Source organism: Terrapene carolina, unplaced genomic scaffold, assembly GCF_002925995.2.
Source record: "Terrapene carolina triunguis isolate 2854851 unplaced genomic scaffold, T_m_triunguis-2.0 Scaffold571, whole genome shotgun sequence".
NCBI classification, from domain to species: domain Eukaryota; kingdom Metazoa; phylum Chordata; order Testudines; family Emydidae; genus Terrapene; species Terrapene triunguis.
The window spans coordinates 697,821-718,684 of record NW_020664922.1 but is presented as its reverse complement, the minus strand read 5'-3'; the positions used below and the strand labels follow the sequence as shown (position 1 = coordinate 718,684).

General features: G+C 51.0%; 1 protein-coding gene across 5 annotated transcripts; it reads right to left on the bottom strand.

Moving 5' to 3' along the window:
• Nucleotides 1–3,974: 3,974 nt before the first annotated feature.
• On the bottom strand, nucleotides 3,975–18,828 carry LOC112111252 (gastrula zinc finger protein XlCGF52.1-like). 5 transcript variants are annotated; one of them, XM_026659110.2, is made up of 4 exons: nucleotides 18,566–18,667; nucleotides 17,193–17,306; nucleotides 11,529–12,508; nucleotides 3,975–4,856 (listed from the first exon to the last, which is right to left on the bottom strand). In XM_026659110.2, the coding sequence occupies exons 2-4, from the start codon at nucleotides 17,269–17,271 to the stop codon at nucleotides 4,053–4,055; spliced, it is 1,863 nt and encodes a 620-aa protein (XP_026514895.1). In that variant the 5' UTR covers nucleotides 17,272–17,306; nucleotides 18,566–18,667; the 3' UTR covers nucleotides 3,975–4,052. The 5 variants fall into 5 exon arrangements, with proteins under 5 accessions (XP_026514895.1, XP_029769163.1, XP_029769160.1 ...); XM_029913300.1 differs by lacking the exons at nucleotides 3,975–4,856; nucleotides 18,566–18,667 and adding an exon at nucleotides 18,675–18,828 and having other exon boundaries at nucleotides 11,377–12,508; nucleotides 17,193–17,309; XM_029913301.1 differs by lacking the exons at nucleotides 3,975–4,856; nucleotides 18,566–18,667 and adding an exon at nucleotides 18,675–18,828 and having other exon boundaries at nucleotides 11,377–12,508.
• Nucleotides 18,829–20,864: the final 2,036 nt, after the last annotated feature.

Here is a 20,864-nt window from a genome sequence, read left to right as displayed (position 1 = left end):
GAAGGGGTGAGAGCTCCGGGGTGGGGCTGGAAATGAGGGGTGCGGGATAGGGTTCCAGGCTGGGGCAGGGGATTGGGGTGCGGGAGGGGGTGAGAGCTCCGTCTGGGGATGTGGGCTCTGGCGTGGGGCCGGGAATAAGGAGTTTGGGGGGACACAGGGTTGGTGCGTGTGGTTGGGGTGCAGGCTTACCTGCGGCAGCTGCTGGTCAGCAGTGCAGCGGGGGGGGCTAAGGCAGGCTTCCTGCTTGTCCTGGCACTGCTGACCGCGCTGCGCCCTGGAAGCAGCCGGCAGGTTCGGCTCCTAAGGGGAGGCTTGGCAGTCGGCTCTGTGCCACATGGCTCTCACCTGCAGGCATCCCCCTCCCCCCCCCCGATCCCATTGGCTGTGGTTCCCAGCCAGTGGGAGTGTGGAGCTGGTGCTCGGGGCAGGGGCAGCGCGCAGAGCCCCGTGGCCCTCCCCGGCCTAGGTGCCGGACCTGCTGGCTGCTTCCGGGGTGCAGCACGCTGCCAGGACAGGTAGGGACTAGCCTGCCTTAGCTCCACAGCACCGCCGACCGGACTTTTAACGGCCCAGTTGGCGGTGCTGACCAGAGCCACCAGGGTCCCTTTTCGACTGGGCGTTCAGGTCGAAAACCGGACACCTGGTCACCCTAGTATCCCAGCATGAATTGCTCCTTGTCCCAGTGCCCCTCCGTGTCCCAGCATGCACCACTCCCCATCGCCCAGCCTGCGCCCCTCACTATCACCCCATCCCCCTGCATAGAACCCAGGAGTCCTAGCTCCCCTCCCCCCCGCTCTAACCCACTCCCCTCTCAGAGCTGGGATAGATAACCCATAAGTCCAGGTTCCCAGCCTCCCGTGCTGCAACCCACTTCCCCTCCCAAGGTGCCTATAAAACACACTGCCAATCTGATAAGGATTTTGAAATATATATGATTTATTGAGGTTTTACGTCAAAGAAAACATTATCAGTTAACCAGGAGTACAGTCAATACAAGAAAACCACAGATAGGGAGGAGAGAATCTAGGTTCCTTCCCCCTCCAAACATGACACAATGAAACTTTATTCCAACATAATGACTCAAGTATGTGTATAAAATTGTTGGTTTCTATTCATGGACCAGCAAACAGTATATCAGAACTAGCTAAAGTGAATCTCTTACAAGCACTGTCTTTAGGCCTTTGATTTGTGTTGCCAACAGCTATGGGTATAGTTTGGCCAATGACCAGAACATCTGTTTGGGTTACATTTAAATTCACAAAACTAAAACCCACTAGGCTGAAATTCACAAAACAGAATTAGGACGATCCAAGACTATAGCCCAGTATTACTAGAATAAACAATATGATCCTTTACTACGTGACCACTCAACAATGGCCCATTTGAGCATAGCACTCGGCCAAACAACACCGGACAGTACGTAACACCAGGGATATGCATCTTTTTTCCATCATAGCCTCAGATGCAAGGAGGTAGTAATTTGAGTCACTGTCTATTGACCCTAAATAACATCATAATTCATCCACAGAGTGTACTGAATGCCCTCTAGTGGTAGGTCTACTTACAGTACTAATACTTATATCGCGCTTATAAATATTAACTAATAAAAACTCAGCTCAGTAGTGTTATCACCCTATTTAAGAGTGGGGAAACTGAGAGTGAGGAAATTACTTGCCCCCGTATGGTCAGCAGCAGAGACAGAAATAGAATCCAGGTGTCCTGACTCCCAGTCCTCTCGACTCTAACTAGACCACACACTCCACCCTTAGAGGAGAAGAGACACCAGGAATACTGGCTCTCAATTCTCCTTTTAAGGCTTGTCTATATGGGGAAACTGACCAGAATCTATGTGGAATAAGCTCCCCAGGTGGCCACTCTATTCTGGAATAATTAGTGAGCTTCTGAAGTGAACCACTTAGGACTTGGCTACACTTGCGAGTTAGAGCGCATTAAAGCAGCCCCGGGCGCCCTAGCTCATTACCCGTCCACACTGGCAAGGCACGTAGAGCGCTCTGACTCCGCAGCTAGAGCGCTCCTGGTACTCCACCTCGGTGAGTGGAGTAATGTTTGATGTGCCTTGGCTACAACGCCCGGGCGACAGTGTGAACGGGGTGTTGCATTACTGCGCTCTGATCGGCCTCCGGAAACACCCCATAATCCCCTTAAGTCAAGTGGCCACTCTTGGCATTGTTTTGGAATCACTGCAGGAATGCAGATATGCCCTTTCAAAGCTCCGTTTCTGACAGCCGGCTGCTTATCTGCTCCGAGACAAAGCACCCATTACTGTGGAATGCTGTGAGAGAGAGAGGCGGGGGGAAAGAGGGGTCTGCTACTGTCTGAACTTACAAGACAACATGCTGACATACTCTCAGCCTCCCAAAACCCCACTCTCTCGCCCCCCACATACACACAACACACTCCCTGTCACACTCCACTCCACCCCCACCATTTGAAAAGCACGTTGCAGTCACTTGCATGCTGGGATAGCTGCCCATAATGCACCGCTCCCAGTGCCGCTGCAAGTGCCGCAAATGTGACCCCGCCGGTGTGCTTGAAGCTGTCAGTGTGGACAGACTGCAGCGCTTTCCCTACTGCGCTCGCCGAAGGCTGGTTTAACTCAAAGCGCTCTACATCTGCAAGTGTAGCATGCCCTTACTCTAGAATCAAATCCCTCTTCTCTCAGGCTACGTCTTCACTACCTGCCGATCCGGCGGGTAGCAATCGGTTTATCGGGGATCGACTTACCGCGTCTCGTGAGGACGCGGTAAAATCGATCCCTGATCGCTCTGCCGTCGACTCCGGAAATCCACCTCGGCAAGAGGCGGCAGCGGAGTCGGCGGCAGCGCGGCAGCGGTCGGCTTTCCCCCGTCCTCACCGCCAGGTAAGCCGACCTAAAATACGCAACTTCAGCTACGGTATTCACGTAGCTGAAGTTGCGTATCTTAGGTCGGAACCCCGCTGTAGTGTAGACCTAGCCTCAGAACAAAGAACCCACATAGGGAGCTACTGCAGTCAATTTGCCAATGCAGATAAGCCCTTAGACTCCTCCTCTCTTCTGCTGCAATGGATGGACCCTGTTACAATGACTTGGTGCAATGAGGTTAATACTGAGGTGGGAAGTTTAGACTTTAATTCCCCCCTCACCTTCCTGCAACTACTTATACGTCTCAAGCTCAGCACGCTATCAGTGCAGGGTTGGTATTTTACCAATACACACAAACACACAACGAGCGCATACAAACCGATATAACACAGCCAAGAGACCGAGAACACTGCCTTTGGAACTGTTGAGAGTCTACAGTCTGTTAGTCACTATAATGGAAGGGTTCTCAACTGTATAAAGTGAAGCCTACTCTAAAGATCTTTTATTTAGTGTGACAATAACTAGTGTGTAGGCTCCCAGCCCGGGAGCTCTGACCCCACCAGGGGAGTCATGAACAGGTGTGTGACCACCATGCCCTAGATGGGAGGGGAATCCCAGGGCAGTTTTGCTGTGGGAAGGGTTCCAACACACTGAATTAGTATCTCTCAGGCTGGGAGCACCTTGCCTCAGCTAGATTTGAACCACTAACCTGGAGGTTAGCTCTGGTGATGTCCTGGTAGCTTAAACCAAGGCTCACCATAACATCAGTTTTCAGCTACTCCCAACCTCCTTCCCCCACACAAATTCCCAAATACTCAATCACAGCTGGGAACGGAATTCATTAGTGCTGACTCTTGGCGGCCCCGCCTGGCACTAACCCACTAGACCCCACTCCCCCCACCCCCAAGAACTCTAGGTAGAACCCAGGAGTCCTGACTGCCAGCCCACCTGCTCTACCCCCAGACCTCAATCCCCTCCCAGATCCAGGAAGAGAACCCAGGAGTCCTGCCCCCACCTGCTCTAACCACTAAATTCCACTCCCCTTCCAGAGCCAGGGATTGAACCCAGCAGTCCTGACTCTCAGCCTCCCCTCCACCCCCCCACACTAGACCCCACTTCCGGAGCTGCAGGAAATCTGGATAAAGAATTCTCGTGCTCCAAGACAGGAGGCCCAAGGAATTCACGTACTTTAAGTCAGGAGGACGTTGACCCCACCCAGGGTCAGGACAGCCACCGGCTCCTCCCCCTGGTGCAGCTGCTGGTGGCGAGTGAACTGCTGCTTGTAGCGGAAGCTCTTCCCACAGGCGCTGCAGCCGTAGGGCTTCTCCCCGGTGTGGATGCGCCGGTGTTTGACCAGCTTGGAGTTGACGTAGAAGCCGCGCCCGCAGTCGGAGCAGCGGAAAGGCTTCTCGCCAGTGTGGATGCGCTGGTGCTCGATGAGGGTGGAGCTCTGGCTGAAGCGCTTGCCGCACTCTGTGCACTCGTAGGGCCGCTCCCCAGTGTGGGTGCGGTGGTGGGACACCAGGTGGGTCTTCTTCTTGAAGCGCTTGCCGCACTCCCCGCAGGCAAAGGGCTTCTCCCCGGTGTGGGTGCGCTCGTGCTTGATGAGGTTGGAGCTGAGGCTGAAGCGCTTGCCGCACTCCCTGCAGCCGTAGGGTTTCTCGCCCGTGTGGGTGCGCAGGTGCTTCACCAGGTTGGAGGTGCGGCTGAAGCTCTTGCCGCACTCGGGGCAGTGGAAAGGGGTCTCCCCGGTGTGGGTGCGCTGGTGCTCGGTCAGGGCGGAGCTGCGGCTGAAGCTGCGCTGGCACTCGGGGCAGGTGTAGGGCTTCTCGCCCGTGTGCGTGCGCTGGTGGCCCAGCAGGGTGGAGCTCTGGCTGAAGCGCTTGCCACACTGGCCGCAGACGAAGGGACGCTCGCCCGTGTGGATCCGCATGTGCTCGATCAGCACCGAGCTCTGGCCGAAGCTCTTCTCGCACTCCGTGCACCGGTAGGGCTTGTCCACTGGCCGCCGGGCGGCAGGGCGGGGAGGTTCCAGGATGCCCAGAAGGTTGATGAAGCCCGGCTCGGAGCAAGCGTGTTTAATCCGTCTCCTCCTTGGAGGGTCTCTCGGCTCGTTTCCCGGGACACGGACACTGGAGGACGTCCCACGTGGCTCTGCTTTACTTGTTGTCCCGACAGCTGCCAGGAGAAGACGGATTAATAAATTATCAGGATAGAAGGGACCACTATGATTACATCTTCTGACGGCCAGCAAAGCGCTGGATTGTCAACTCTTTGGGGCAGGTACTCTCTGTTTGCTCCGTGTCTTTACAGCATCCAGCACAATGGCTGCTGAGCCCTACTGTAATACACCTACTACATAATGTACTGCACCTTGCACAGGGGGACCCTGACCCATGATTGGGCTCATAGAGGCTATCGTAATACACCTAATAAATCATCACCATCGGTGATCCCTCGATTGGAGGATGATCTACGTAACCTGCTCAGCGGCTGGGGAAAGGCATTCCTACCCTGCAGCAGGGAGAAAGGGGATGGCAAAGGATGTAAAAGACCCTAATCAACAGGGACCGAATCCTTGACAGACCTTTCCCCCGAGCGGAGAGGCTGGTTCTGCCCCAACATCCCATCTGAGCCCTGGGGGGGGGCGGGGAATGGGGGTCCTCAGGACAGGCAGGAGCCTACCATCAGGTCCTGAGCCAGACAAAGGGGAAGGGGGAAGCCCTGCTGGGGTCCCAGCTGTTCCCTCCTCCCCCGGACCCTGCGAGCCGGTGTCACTGATCCATCACCTGGGAGCTCCCTTTCGGCAGCGCCCCGCCCAGCCGGGCCCCGCGGCTCGGCCCCGCGCTCCATGTGGGCGACCGGGGCAGGCGCTGGGAATCCCGCTCAGCGGGCGGGACCAGGCTCCAGCCGGGGCTCCCTGCAGAGACCGGTCCATCGGCTCAGCCCAGCATTCCAGGGGGAACCCGGTGATGATGTCATCGGCCCCGGGTCACGTGATGAAGGGGAAGGGGGGGAGCAGCTGTTGCTAGGAGACCAAGGGAGACAGACAGGCCTAGAGGGCCTCACTGCTTTTGGTTCCTGCAGGATACACTGTTATTAATAAAGATGAGCTGTTGCCCCATTGTCATCTAGTATCCCAGCATGCACCATTCTCTCTTAACCCCCCCCCCCAGTGTTCCCTCCTCTCTGTTACCCTTCACAGCATGATCTGCCCCTTATCACCACCTCCCAAAGCTGGCAGGGGAACTCATAGATTCTAGGACTGGAAGGGACCTCGAGAGGTCATCGAGTCCAGTCCCCTGCCCGCATGGCAGGACCAAATACTGTCTAGACCATCCCTGATAGACATTTATCTAACCATGTATCCTAGCTCCCCCCTTCTTTAGTTGTGAGACCCCACTCCCCTCCCAGAGCTGGGACGAGAACCCAGGCTGGAGTCCTGGCTCCCAGCCCCCCGCTCTAACCCCCCAGAGTCCGCTTCCCTCCCAGAGCTGGGGATAGAACCCAGGAGTCCTGGCTCCCAGCCCCCACCCTGCTCTAACCCACCAGAGTCCACTTCCCTCCCAGAGCTGGGGAAAGAACCCAGGAGTCCTGGCTCCCAGCCCCCACCCTGCTCTAACCCACCAGAGTCCACTTCCCTCCCAGAGCTGGGGATAGAACCCAGGAGTCCTGGCTCCCAGCCCCCACCCTGCTCTAACCCACCAGAGTCCACTTCCCTCCCAGAGCTGGGGAAAGAACCCAGGAGTCCTGGCTCCCAGCCCCCCCACTGCTCTAACCCACCAGAGTCCACTTCCCTCCCAGAGCTGGGGATAGAACCCAGGAGTCCCGGCTCTAACCCACCAGAACCCACTCCTTTCCCAGAGCTGAGAACAGAACCCAGGACTCCAGACTCACCGCAGCTCTAATCACTAGGCACCACTCTCCCAGGGTGCACCACTTTCACAGCGCACTGCAAGACAAAGCTGACATTTCAGGGACTTTCACATTTATTTTCGGTGACAGTCTACTGATGTTTTACAAGAAAGAAAGAAAACAGCAGCAGTTAAGCAGGAATACGGTCAGTACAAAACAACCAGAGACACAAGAGCGGAGAACCTGAGTTATGTCTGCCAACACAAAACGATTGATTTAATGAGCATCTCTGACATAGGAGTCCGATGCACAGAGAGATTAGCCCTAGTAGTATTGACAGTTAAAGCTAAATCTCCTGTGTTATCATAAGCATCTCAAGTGGTTTTGGAGTTAGATTGATTCATATAGTGGATGTTTCATGGATGTAGTGTTGTCAGCTCTTGTGACTTTATCACAAGTCACACAATACTTGTTGTTTTTCTTAGCATCTCAACTCCTGAACTTATCTATGTAAAAAATCTCAGGCTTCATTCCAAAAAATAAGTTTCTAGCCCTTGTGGTTACAGAGAAAAGTGTGAAAAGGTGGCCTCTAAAGGCTCAAAGAAGGCAAAGAAAAAGAACCACAAATTTCTCGTGTTTTAAAAAAGTCATGAGTTTTTAAGCCTATCTTTTGGGGGATGGAGGACACTGATTCATGGACTTTGAACACTTAGGGTTGGCAGTACTGCATGTGCAATCTGGCTAGCCAACAAGAAGTCAGCATAGTTTACATTAAAATTCACAAAAAGAAAATCTGTTACATTTACATTTACAAAACAGAACTGGACAGAATGACCCAGACTGATGTGGTCAGGTAAGAGCCCCCTATTTATCAAATTAAACAATATGATCCTTTATTACATAATCACTCAACACTGGGTCATTTCCCATGGCATCCTGCTAAAGGACAGTATGTGCTAAATCATTACCACAATGGATATGCAATGTTTCCCCGCTTTAATATCAGGTTGCCATTTGAGTCACTGCCTATGGACCCTAAGTAATGTAGCAATTTGTCCATCTAGTGTTTGGAATGTCCTCTAATCATAGGTCTATTTACAGTACTCTTTAGTTTAGGAAATGCGTGTTGGACTGTACTACCCAGAATATTTAGTGAGGAACTGGATGTTCCTGTGTTTTGAGAACGAAATAGAAAGAACTGTGCATTGCATGGATCAAATCGCAAGGTCTCTGCGTCTGATTCTGCTCTCACTTACACAGGTGTAAATCAGGAATAACTCAGCTGAGATATGTCCTCTGAAGTCACACTGCAAGTCAGTAACAGAACTGGAAATACAACATAGGAATCTTGATCCTGCTACCCCTAGCTCTAACCACCAGACTCTATTCCCTTCCCAGAGCTAGAAATAGAATCCAGGGATCCTGATTTCCAATTCTCCCTCCTTCCCCTCACACTGTAACCACTAGATCCCACTCCTCTCATCGAGCTGAGATCAGAACCCAGGAATCGTGATATCCAGTCCTCTGCTAAGACCACCCCTCTTTTCCATCATATTAATGGAAGGACCCTATTCTAGTGTCTATTCATAATGAGTAGAGTTAATACTCAGGATCAAAAGCTTTGCTTTGAATTTCAACCTGGCTTTTGTGTGAGAATTAAAATCTCAGCTGTAACATTATCTCAAAGTAGGGCTGTAAAAACACATAAGAACTAGTCTATATGGCAATGTAACACCACAATCAAGCGCCTAAGAATGCTGTCTTTATAACCATTAAGAGTCTAATATAGTAATCCCTCTTAATACGGGGGTTTGCAACCATATACAGTAAAGCCTACACTAAGAGTCACCTCCTGTCTACCTACCTACCTACGCGATCATCACTCCAGAATCACAGGGCTAACTCCTGTCAGAAGCAACCTCTTTGAATTATCCCTAGTTTACATTTTGCTTTATTAAAAATAATATTGAGTTTATATTTGGGTGTGAATTTAATCCCAGGGAAAGGTGCCCTGGGAGACCGGATTCTCTAGGCACGTTCATAGGAGCCTGGGAAGTGTGAGATGGAGCTTGCCCAATACACGCACCCTGTGCCCCTCCCGCTGTGCCTCACCCTGACCTGGAGACTGGATCCTCTGTGTACTCCCAGAACGGGTTCAACCCTGCCTTGAAGGGATGTCTTGGGGGCGGAGAACAAGAAGGGAGCTCAGTCCCTGTGGTCCATTTAGTCCTCAGCCTCAGCTAAGGATTAGTGCTGGTGATTAAGGGATGTGGATGCTCGCCTGCTGGGAAGCAGACTGAGGCTCAACAGACTCGTTTCATACAAGGGGTCACCGGAATGCTAACTGCAACTGTCCTAGGCTGATTTGCATTAGTGACCTACAGGCTGAAGGTCCAGGAGGCAACTGAGATTCTGCAGTCGCTGAAGAGAGCCATTAGGTGACCTCAACATTCAGGCACTCCCCACTACAACTCTTCCCCCCATTCAAATAGAGATTAATTCCCAAGCTTTACAGTAAAAAAAAAAAGAAAATAGAGAGACATCTGTCCAGATCAAATCCATCTCCCCATAGTTCACAGGCTCCCTTGGCTCTCACACAGCATCAGCATCCTCTGCCCAGTCATGCACCATGTTCTTAGCCTTGGTGGGGGACAGAACCAGTGCAGTGTACAGGCAAAAGCCTTTCTACTTGCTCCATCTTGGCAGGTGCCTGTGGGTTTGTCCAAAAAAATAGACTCACAGAACCACAGGGTTGGAAGGGACCACAAGGGTCATCTAGTCTAATCATCTGAGACAGGAAGATGGTTTATTTCCCCCAATGGCTGATGTCTAGAAGACAAGAGGACACTTGTCTTAACAAATCACTCCATCCAATTTCCTAGGAGAAGCCATGAGTCTCCTGGCCTCTCCTGAGCTCCTGGGGATCCCAGTCCGAGCTGGAATCTGAAACGCTCCTTCTGCCCTCTGGCACCTCTGCCTCGCTCCCCACAGCTTTGTGAGCCGTGGCCACATCCTGCTCCTGCCCCAGGTCTGGATGAAACAAGACGAAATGAAGGGCACCAGACCGGAGCTCTTGGCATATCCCCCCGACTGGGTAGCACAGGGACACACAACGCCTTTGTGCCTCATATTACGATACTGCCTCCATAAGGGGCAAAGGTGAATTCGGCCCCTTTTCAGGCTTCAGCCTTACTGCCAACAACGGAGCTACTTAGTGCCAATGTCATGGCGATTTTGTGGCAGACACACCCAACCTGCTAAGAACAAGACTGAGACCCAATCAACTCGTTCCATGTAAGGGACTCCTACACCATCAAATGCTGATGGCTTCAGGCCATGCTACCTACTCAAGGTCCCCACCTCTTGCAATAACTAGAATGTCCATTTCACCGGGGGGGGGGTTTCCACTCAATCTCTGATCTTCCAGACATTTGCTCCGTTTGCAGTGGCATTAGGCCTCAGATGCCTGTCCAGATCCTGTAAGAGCAGAGGCTGCCAGCTCAAGGACTTGCTGTCCACAGTCTAAGGGTTTGTCTACACGAACATTTAGTTTGTGGCAAGCTGGGTTGTGAATCGACTCCACACTAGCTTGCTGCAGACTAAATGTTGGCAGAAAGTCTTCTTTGAAATTGAACTAGATCAAAGTGCATTAATGAACTATTAATACGTGTCAGTAAGGTCCACAGGGACAGCTAGTCAGTGGCAGGCTAGCACAAAGTAGACTGACATCCTGCTACCGCAAACTAATTGTAGTCAAGACCTAAGAAACAACAGCCTTCCAAAGGACTTAGCCTGCTTTGCGGGATTTCCTCCGCTGTATTGACAGGGAATGGCAATAGAAAGTGACATTGTTAACCTGTGGAATTCCCTGCAGCAGGATATTATGGAGGCAAGTATCTCACTAAATCATTAAAAAAAAAAAAGGATTTGATGTTTGTAGGAATAAGAATAGCACCTGCAGTGACAATGGACAGGATAAACACTGAAATGTCAAGGACATTTGACCCTCATGATCCATCATGGAAGCCGAGAGCCAGTTGCAGTCCGGAAGGAACTGCTTTCTCCCTCAATGGTACACAGCACAGTGAAGTGCATTCAACATTTTCTTTGCAGCATCTAGCATTGGCCACTCTTGGAGGTAGGATACTGGACCAGATGGACCATTAGTCTGAACTGGTGCTGCAGGGATGGGCGTGGGAGATATTGGGCTAGATGGGCCCATTAGTCTGATCCAACATGGCAAGGAGTGCGGGGATATTGGGCTAGACAGTCCCATTGGGCTGACCTGGGGCAGCAGGGAGCTGAATGGGAAACTTTCAGATATTTTGATCCACCGGGAAAGGAGGATGATACTGACTAGACAGACCTATTGATCTGATCTGGGGAAGCAGGGAAGAAGGCGTATCAGGTTAGATGGGCCCATTAGTCTGATGTGGAATAGCAAGGAGTGGGGATACAGGGTTAGATGTAGCGAAGCAGGAGGAGGAATACCACGTCGGTTTGCACTGGAGTGGCAGGGAGTGTTGGGGGAAGAATGCGGAGCTAGACGAGCCCATCAGGAATTCCCATATTCTTAAAACAGGAATCAGAGAAACTCCAGCTGCAAGTGAATCAGAGCTGGGCCAAACAGCTTGGAGAAACACACGTCAATTCCAGCTCTGCGCTCGGCCTAACAGAGCTCAACCACACGCTGACTCTAGTCCCTGATCCCCCTCATCCCCGGGGTGGGAGCTTGCCCGCTTTAAACAGTCTCCGTGATCTGTATGAGCGGGGCTGCCGCAGCCCACGGTCCCAGGGTCAGGACGGCCACTGGCTCCTCCCCGTCCCCCTGGTGCAGCTTCTGGTGGCGGGTGAACTGGGGCTTGTAGCGGAAGCTCTTCCCACAGGCGCTGCAGCCGTAGGGCTTCTCCCCGGTGTGGATGCGTTGGTGCTTGATGAGGTTGGAGCTGACGCAGAAGCACTTCCCGCAGTCGGGGCAGCGGAAAGGCTTCTCGCCAGTGTGGATGCGCTGGTGCTCGATGAGGGTGGAGCTCTGGCTGAAGCGCTTGCCGCACTCCGTGCACTCGTAGGGCCGCTCCCCAGTGTGGGTGCGGTGGTGGGACACCAGGTGGGTCTTCTTCTTGAAGCGCTTGCCACACTCCCCGCAGGCAAAGGGCTTCTCCCCGGTGTGGGTGCGCTCGTGCTTGATGAGGTTGGAGCTGAGGCTGAAGCGCTTGCCGCACTCCCTGCAGCCGTAGGGTTTCTCGCCCGTGTGGGTGCGCAGGTGCTTCACCAGGTTGGAGGTGCGGCTGAAGCTCTTGCCGCACTCGGGGCAGTGGAAAGGGGTCTCCCCGGTGTGGGTGCGCTGGTGCTCGGTCAGGGTGGAGCTGCGGCTGAAGCTGCGCTGGCACTCGGGGCAGGTGTAGGGCTTCTCGCCCGTGTGCGTGCGCTGGTGCTCGATGAGGGTGGAGCTGCGGCTGAAGCTCTTCTCGCACTCGCTGCAGGTGAAGGGGCGCTCGCCCGTGTGGATCCGCTGGTGCTCGATGAGATTTGAGCTCTGGCTGAAGCTCTTCTCACACTCTGTGCACCGGTAGGGCTTATCTGCCGGGCGCCGGGGCTCCAGGATGCCCAGCAGGTTGATGAATCCCCTCTCACGGTGGGCAGACCGGCGACGCCTCATCTTCGGAGGGTTCACACGCAGCCTCCCTGGTCCACCCTGGCTCTGGCAGGCTGGAACAAGCCCCGAGACCGTCCCACACGGCTCCACTTCCTGCTGAGGATTCACCTCATCCTCACTTGCCACCCTGTCACCTGCCGAAAGAAGAAGAGAATTAAATCACAGTAGGCAAGTGTGGAAACCAGGACTCAAATCCATCCCTCCAGACTCTGGATTCTGCTCCAATGTCACTCAAGGAAAGGATGGGACAGGCTCCTACCAGGGATCAATCTAGATGGGTGCTGAAAGCCATCACTTTAAATTGCCACAGACCTTGGCCTGCTGTGAATTCCATTCCTACTTCCACTTGCCAACAGCCACTTTTAAGAATCATTGTGGAAAACCAAAGTGAACCTGCTATCGCATTCAGGGAATCATCTATTTAATGAATCCTTTGAAGTGGTTTTCTATACTCCACGCAGAATCTGGTGCTGCCGTCTTTATTTCTTAACCAGCATTATGGGTGAGGCCCAAGAACTGGTTGAAGGCTCAGTTATATCTTCCGGATACATTTCTTCAGTGGCTTGTAAAACCTCTTCCCTTTTTGCTTCTGGTAAATGGTCAGGTGGCTGCTAAATGTCAACCTTGTGGTGGACCAGGGCAGTACAATCTAGATCTTTGTAGACTCAGAACAATTAGATTCCTAACCAGAAAGTCTCTTAGACCGTTCTGCTGCTAGTCATTAAAATGTACAGCACTGCATTGGAACAAGTTCAATAGAAACTCTGGGCAGGTCTACACTAGAGCCGGGATCAACACTCTGAGATCGATCCACCGGCTGTCCATTTAGCGGGTCTAGTAAAGACCCGCCAAATCGACTGCAGATCGCTCTCCAGTCGATCCCTGTACTCTACCCCCGACGAGAAGAGTAAGGCAAGTGATGGGAGATTTTCTCCCATCGACCCCCTGCGGTGTAGACCCCACAGTAACTCGACCTAAGTTACATAGCTGGAGTTGTGTAGCGTAGGTTGACTTACCACGGTAGTATAGACATAGCCTCTGGGAGCTCACCTTCACCCCTTTCGCCTCTCTAGTTTTTTTTCCCTATACCGGCATTTACTCGATCTATAGGTTCTCATTTTGCCACTGTGGGTCCCTTTTTGTACTATTTGCTGTTTGTCTGAAACATTCAGCAAATGAACAGAGATCCATTCCTGCTTCAGTTCCACAAGAACTATAGCAGCTAGAATTCCCCCTGGGTGTTAAAGCAGGTCTCACTACTCCCTATCTTCCCCTTGCTGGAAAGCTACCACCGCATGTAGCTGTTATTATGGTTTTACCCCCTGAAGGTAGGACAATTTGCTCACAGCAAACCAGTTGTTTACAAACAATTTGTTTCACCTAGGCCACATCTTTCAAGGGAATTTCTACAGAATGAATCTGTAAGACAGCTTTCCTGGTATTTATTACAGTAATTAGCCATAATGAAATCCAAACCAACTGTCAGATCCTCCACTCTATTGGCTATCAACTTCTTGCTCAAATTCCCGAGGTTCAGTTTTCAAACCCAATTTTCCCTACTTTTGGACTGGTGCATGTTCCCCAGTCACTGTCTCCATTTGGGACCACGTAGCTGGTTCAGTTTTAGATCCTCTATTCCGTAACATGGTTAACACGTCTGGTCTAATAACTGTTCTCTCTGAGCCAATGTCCATTATTCTTATGCATTTCACAGATCTTATTACATATTCATATGAATATGTAACAGGATCATATTACATGTTCAGACTCCCATTATTGTTGTTTAACTGCCCAGATCTTAGCAAATACTGTGGAGCTGATCCTTGTAGTTCCAAGCTTTCCCCCTTCATCTTGGTGCTTCTCATTTCCCAGTTTGGATGATGGATTTTCACTAAGTGTTTGTGACGCTCAGTTCCGGCTTGCCTTAAATTTATAACAATTCTTTTAGTGGATAATTTTTTTCACAAATACCAGTATTTAAATGAACTGTTACCCTTCATTTTTGCATTATTACCAATTTCCATTGGTTTACAAACTGAATTGAACAACTTTTCCAAACACTCAAAAATGTCATGAACCAGATTAGAATCCTCTGTTCCAGCAGGCACATTAGACACAGAGCTGTACTTACAAAGCTCATGGGAAACATCTTCCTCTCTAGCGGCTGCTTCCTGGTCTGCTGCAAGGAAAGTTTCAAGTTCTGTGGCAAATTCCACAGCCTCTCTGAGCCAGGGCCGCCCAGAGGATTCAGGGGACCTGGGGGTCTTCGGCGACAGGGGGCCCCCGCCACCGAATTGCCACCAAAGACCCGGCACTTTGGCGGCGGGTCCCGGGGTGAAAGGACCCCCCGCCGCCGGTCTTCAGGGCACTTCAGCGGCGGGTCCCGGAGCAGAAGGAGCCCCCGCCGAATTGCCGCCAAAGACCCAGAGCGGAAGAAGCTCCGGGGGCCCGGGCCCCGTGAGAGTTTTCCGGGGCCCCCGGAGCGAGTGAAGGACCCCGCTCCAGGGGCCCCGAAAAACTCTCGTGGGGGCCCCTGTGGGGCCCGGGGCAAATTACCCCACTTGCCCCCCCCCCCGGGCAGCCCTGCTCTGAGCATCCTTGGCCTTCTGTTGCTGATCTTGATCTGCAAGTCCAAGTCCAGATGAGCATCTATACATCGGTCCACTGCTAATGTATCCTGGAAGGCCTCACTGGTATCTGGGTAAGCCAGGAACACAAATCTCTGCAAGTCCTTTGCCAGTTCAGGTGGAGTTTCTTCTTTCCCTCTTCTTCTAGCCCTTAGCTATGCCCTGGCCAGCTCAGATCGATGACTAGCCCCAAACCGGAAAACAAGGGCTTGTACCAAATCTGGATAACTCAGTCTCTTTTCTCGGGTAAGTTCTGCCACACCATCAGAGCTGGACCACTCAAGTCAGCTGCTAGAGACCCCCCTCTCAGTTCGTCTCCCCAGACATTCATTGGAGCTAGGATGTTAAACTGAGCCAAATAACCCTCCCAGGGAGCTTTCCCTCAAAGATAGTGGGCTTTTGTATTACTTGACTGGGACAGACAGTCCAAACTCTCTGAGGGTCACAAATGTCTGGTCTTACCCAAGTTCTCTGGCTGGCCTGATTCCTTATCCAGGCAACTGACTTCCACGGTGGTCTGTGACCCTTTAAATTCCTTCTTTAGGAGATCTTTTAGCTCCTCAAGTCCTTGCTGTAGCTCATCTCTGTTAGCATGTTCCAAGCTGGCCATAACTTCCTTGGTCTCCTCTATTTCCTGGAAAACCTTTTGGTCTATGATAGTCAGTTTGCCGGTCACCTCACTGATCTGTCTTGCCAGTCTGGAATGGATGTTTTGTAGCTGGGCTTTGAAATTTGCCCGAATATGTTGTAACTGCTGTACCAACAAAGATACAATCTCCGAATGCAGGTCATTTCTCAGTCCTTTCTGGGAAACCTCTAGATGTTGCTTTAATTCCTTTTGAGAAGGCTCCAGCTCCTGTTTTAGGTCTTGTTTTAATTCCTTCTAGCCATCTTTGATTTCTGCAAGCACCTCCATTATCTGTTCCAGCTTGGTTTAACAGGAATACAACTCTCGGTTTCTCTCCTGGAAAATCCATCCCACCTTCACACCAGTGTGGCTCCTTTGGCCTGACCAGATAAACAATATTCAAGATTTTGCCAGGTTTCAGAGTAGCAGCCGTGTTAGTCTGTATCCGCAAAAAGAACAGGAGTACTTGTGGCACCTTAGAGACTAACAAATTTATTTGAGCATAAGCTTTCGTGGGCTAAAATCCACTTCATCGGATGCATCTTTTGCCAGGTTGTTTCCATTAGGAGAAGAAATTGATCATATGAGTCAGGTATATTCTTTGGTTCAATCCACTTTGTTTACAAAGAATACACACAAAGGCTTGTTTCCCTGAACACAGTAGGAAAAACACAACAATAGGCACTTTCTTTGCTCACTACTTCCAAGTCTGCTCCTCTAGTCCATTCAGTGTCATGCATATAACTTCTTCTGTCCCTGTCAGCTGGCTTTCCATCTCTCTCTCACAGACAGAGCTAGCCAAACAAACCCCTGGCCACTGCGTTTGCCACCAATCCCAGGGAAATCGCCCAGACCACACGGCTCAGCCCTGCTCAGGCTTCTCCATGCGGTCCAGTGCATGCAAAATTCATTATTTATTTTCTTAATTTAATTAATTTTAAATGGAGTTTTAAAAAGAATGCATTAACTATGGAAAGAAATAATTTAATCCCCCTGAGTTGTTTGTTTAATTCCACTTTTTCAGTGTGGGAAGTAAGACTGCAGGCTATGGTAGGTGGGTAAAGGCAGCTGTAGCTTTTGGGGAGTCAGGTACAGTGGAATAAGAACACTAGCTGGATGTTTCTGTTAAAATGATCAGCAGTGAAATAGTGAACAGTCTGAATATTTAAATTGCCATTGTTAGGTTTCAGAGTCAATACCCCTTTGCAATGAATGGGGCAATTCACAAACACACAATTGTTTCACGTTGTCGGCAGGGTCAGGTAGACATCACTGCATCAATATAATGGGTTTGCTTTTAAGAATTTCTTTGCAAGCGTACGAGTGAAACAAAAATTGGAATTTGAAGCATGATTTTGTGTCAATGTGTGGATGCCGTGGCAAAGTAATATACAGGGGCCTATGCTGTGAGTGCCAGGAGGCAAGGACACCTGCTTGGATGATACTGAATGAGATGAGATGAGAAAAAAACAGAACCGGGGAGGCACCCAGTGTCTTTGCTGGGATCCCAGCTTTCCTTTTCACTCCTGGGAAATCTCTGAGCCAATGTCACTCATTCCTCACCTGTGGGTGTGTCTCTCTGGATCTCCCTTTCCTCGGAGCCCCGGATATCCAGGATGCACGGCTCTTCCTCTTGCTCCATCCAGGTGATCACAGGAAGTTCGAGGATTGGAAATCCTGCTTGTGGGGAAGAAAATAGGTTAAATCAACGTCCATCGAAAGCTGTACAAGAAAGGAAACAAGCTCCACCAGAATAAGGACTTTAATACTAGTATAATTTCATTTACCCTAGAGGATATACGGCTATAATTATTTCAGTAAAAAAAACCCAAAACACACACCACAAACCACAATAGTTACATCAGTACAAAATCTGTATGTAGGCTAGGCTTTAGACAGTAAGTTCTTTTACTATATGCATGGACAGTGTCCTGTACCATGGTGCCACATTCTCAGTTGAGGCTTCTAGCTGTTACTCTAATGCAAATAATGGTGATGATAATAATAATTAGATCTGGCTGGATAATATTCACTAAAAAAAACTAGCTGGTTAATTTATCCCCCATCAATTAGTGGGGAAAAATGATTGCCCAATCTTTGTTTTTCATTGTGTGACTAGCCCTCAAATATCCAACCAATTTTCCTGTTCGCCACCAAAGAAATTGCCAAATTCATTTCAATTTAACGTACCAGATGTACCTTCCTTTATTGATTCAGGGTCAAATGAACTGCATTTTCCAAGTCAGAGGAGCTAGACTGTGGCATTGGGATAGGATATACAGATAGCCCAGCATAATGAGATCTAGGGATGGAGAGAGGTAGAAAGAGAAAGAAAGAAAGAGATGTATATGGGGAAAGAGAGGGGGTGTATGAGAGAAGGGGTTTGTGAGGGGCTGAGAGTGAGATGTTTGGAGCTATATATATAGAGAGAGAGACAGAGAGAGGGGTGTATAGGGTGACCAGATGTCCCAATTTTATAGGGACAGTCCCGATATTCGGGGCTTTTTCTTATATGGGAACCTATTACCCCCGCACACTCTGTCCTGATTTTTCATACTTGCTGTCTGGTCACCCTAGGGGTGTATGAAGATGAGGGGTTGTATGGAGAGAGAGAGGGGTGTGTACGGGGTGGGAGAGAGACACAGGGACTGAGGGGTGTGTAGGGGGATGGAGAGATGAAGGGGTGTGTATGGTGCTAGACAGATAGAAGCACTAGGATCTAGGGATGGACAGATAGACACAAAGAATGCTCCAGCATCACAGATAGTCTGGCATGAATTCTGCCCCATGCACCCCCAGCCCAGCCCAGCCTCAGCCCCAACCTACCCTGCCCCCCCGGGGGAGAGACAGCCACCCGCCCCCTTCCCTTCCCACCCCCACCCTTCCTGCAGAGCCCCCGGGCGACTGAAAAGCCTCCCGCCGGCGCTGCCCCTTACCCCGCCGCGGCAAGGAGCTCGGGGCTCGCCGGGGGCGGCCCAGCCTGCGGGGAGCGGGGCAGACGCGCGCGCGCTCCGAGCCCTTTCCCCGGGACAGGGATCCGCTCACCCGGGCGCCCGCAGCCGCAGCTCAGCCCAGCCTCGGGGACAGGAATCGGCTCCGGTGGTGCCCCACTAAGGGCCTCCCCGGGAAAACGTCCCGGCCCGATGGTTCCTGGCTGTCAGCAACCCGTGCAAGCCCGGCTTCCCCCTGCGGTTTGGGGTTTCTCGGGGCGGGTGCCAGAGAGGAGGGAAGCGGTGTGTGTGTGTCTCTGACACAACAGGCCTCGCCCTGAGGGTCAAGGGGAGGGAGCTGGGGTGACTGAAGATACTTATCTGGCCGTGTGAATTTATCCCAGCTGCAGAGACAGGAAGAGATCTGTGGCCATGCCTATAGTGCAGTACAGGCATGGCCATAGATAGATCTCTCCTGTCTCTTCCGCTGGGATGCGTTCTAGGGTGACCAGATGTCCCGATTTTATAGGGACCGTCCCAATATTTGGGGCTTTGTCTTATCTAGGTGGCTATTACCCCCCCAGCCCCGTCCTGATTTTTCACCCTTGCTGTCTGGTCACCCTGCCTAGGCTACAAAATTAAGTCAGCTTAATTTAAGGCTGCGTCTACACTGCTGTAAGACATATCTGGTTTCAAGACTAAGCTTGATACGTTTATGGAGGGGATGGTATCGCCTTATTTGGGCAATTAATTGATCTTTGACTATTAGCGGTAAATATGCCCAATGGCTGACGATGGGATGTTAGATGGCGTGGGATCTGAGTTACTACAGAGAATTCTTTCCTGGGTGTCTGGCTGGTGAGTCTTGCCCACATGCTCAGGGTTTAGCTGATTGCCATATTTGGGGTCGGGAAGGAATTTTCCTCCAGGGCAGATTGGCAGAGGCCCTGGGGGTTTCTCGCCTTCCTCTGCAGCATGGGGCACGGGTCACTTGCTGGAGGAGTCTGTGCACCTTGAAGTCTTTAAAGCACAATTTGAGGACTTCAGTAGCTCAGACATAGGTTAGGGGTTTGTTACAGGAGTGAGTGGGTGAGATTCTGTGGCCTGCATTGTGCAGGAGGTCAGATTAGACGATCGTAATGGTCCCTTCTGACCTTAAAGCCTATGATTCTATGATTCTATCTGCCATGGAGCCGCTCTATGCCGGCAGGAGAGAGCGCACCTCTCCACCTAATTAAACCACCCCCCACAATCGGCATTAGCTATGTCTGCGGGAGAAGCTCTCCTGCTGGCATTGCACTGTGCTCACTACCTCTTATGGCGGCGAAACGTGTGTCGCTCGGGGATGTGGTTTTTTTCACACTCCTGAGCGACATAAATTTTGCTGACATAAGTGGTAGTGTAGAGATGAAGAGAAGAATATTCACTAGGAGGGTGGTGAAGCACTGGCATGGGTTACCTAGGGAGGTGGTGGAATCTCCATCCTTAGAGGTTTTTAAGGCCTGGCTTGACAAAACCTTGGCTGGGATGATTTAGTGGGTGTTGGTCCTGCTTTGAGCAGTGGCTTGGACTAGATGACCTCCTGAGGTCCCTTCCAACCCTAATATTCTATGATTCTATGATAAGAACATAAGAACGGCCCTACTGGGTCAGACCAAAGGTCCATCTAGCCCAGTATCCTGTCTTCCAACAGTGGCCAGTGCCAGGTGCCCCAGAGGGAATGAACAGAACAGGTAATCATCAAGTGATCCATCCCCTGTTGCTCATTCCCAGCTTCTGGCAAACATAGGCTAGGGACACCATCCCTGCCCATCCTGGCTAATAGCCATTGATGGACATATCCTCCATGAATCTATCTAGTTCTTTTTTGAACCCATGGCCTAACATTCTGCAGTAATTACATCGCTTGTGTGTATCTACTCTTTGTTTCTTGTTTCGGCCTTGCACATCCTCACTAGGAGCTCTTGTATCAATTATACTGTCAGAGTGGGGCATTGTGGGATGGCTTCTGAAAGGCAGCAACGGTTGATGTAAGCAATGCAGTGTCTACACTGACACCATGTCAACCTAACTACATTGACATTGACTCTTTGGTTCTCATGGAGGTAGAGTTATTAAGGGTGTGTCTACAGTACAAAATTAGGGTGACCTAAGTTACGTCGACATACAGCCATCACAGTCATTAAATCGCGTTTGCATGTCCACACTATGCTGCATCTACACTGACACTTCGTCGACCTAACTACATTTTCATAACTGCTACACCTCTCGTGGAGGTGGAGTTAGTAAATTGGTGTAGTGGACG

Bases quoted from the DNA above. Each gene is read 5' to 3' on its own strand.
- LOC112111252 (XM_026659110.2), bottom strand. From the start codon at position 17,271: ATGGAGCAAGAGGAAGAGCCGTGCATCCTGGATATCCGGGGCTCCGAG. The intron at 12,509-17,192 runs GTGAGGAATGAG...TTCTTTCGGCAG, and splicing joins CCAGAGAGACACACCCACAG to GTGACAGGGTGGCAAGTGAG. The intron at 4,857-11,528 runs GTGGCCGTCCTG...CCAGTGGACAAG, and splicing joins AGGGGGACGGGGAGGAGCCA to CCCTACCGGTGCACGGAGTG.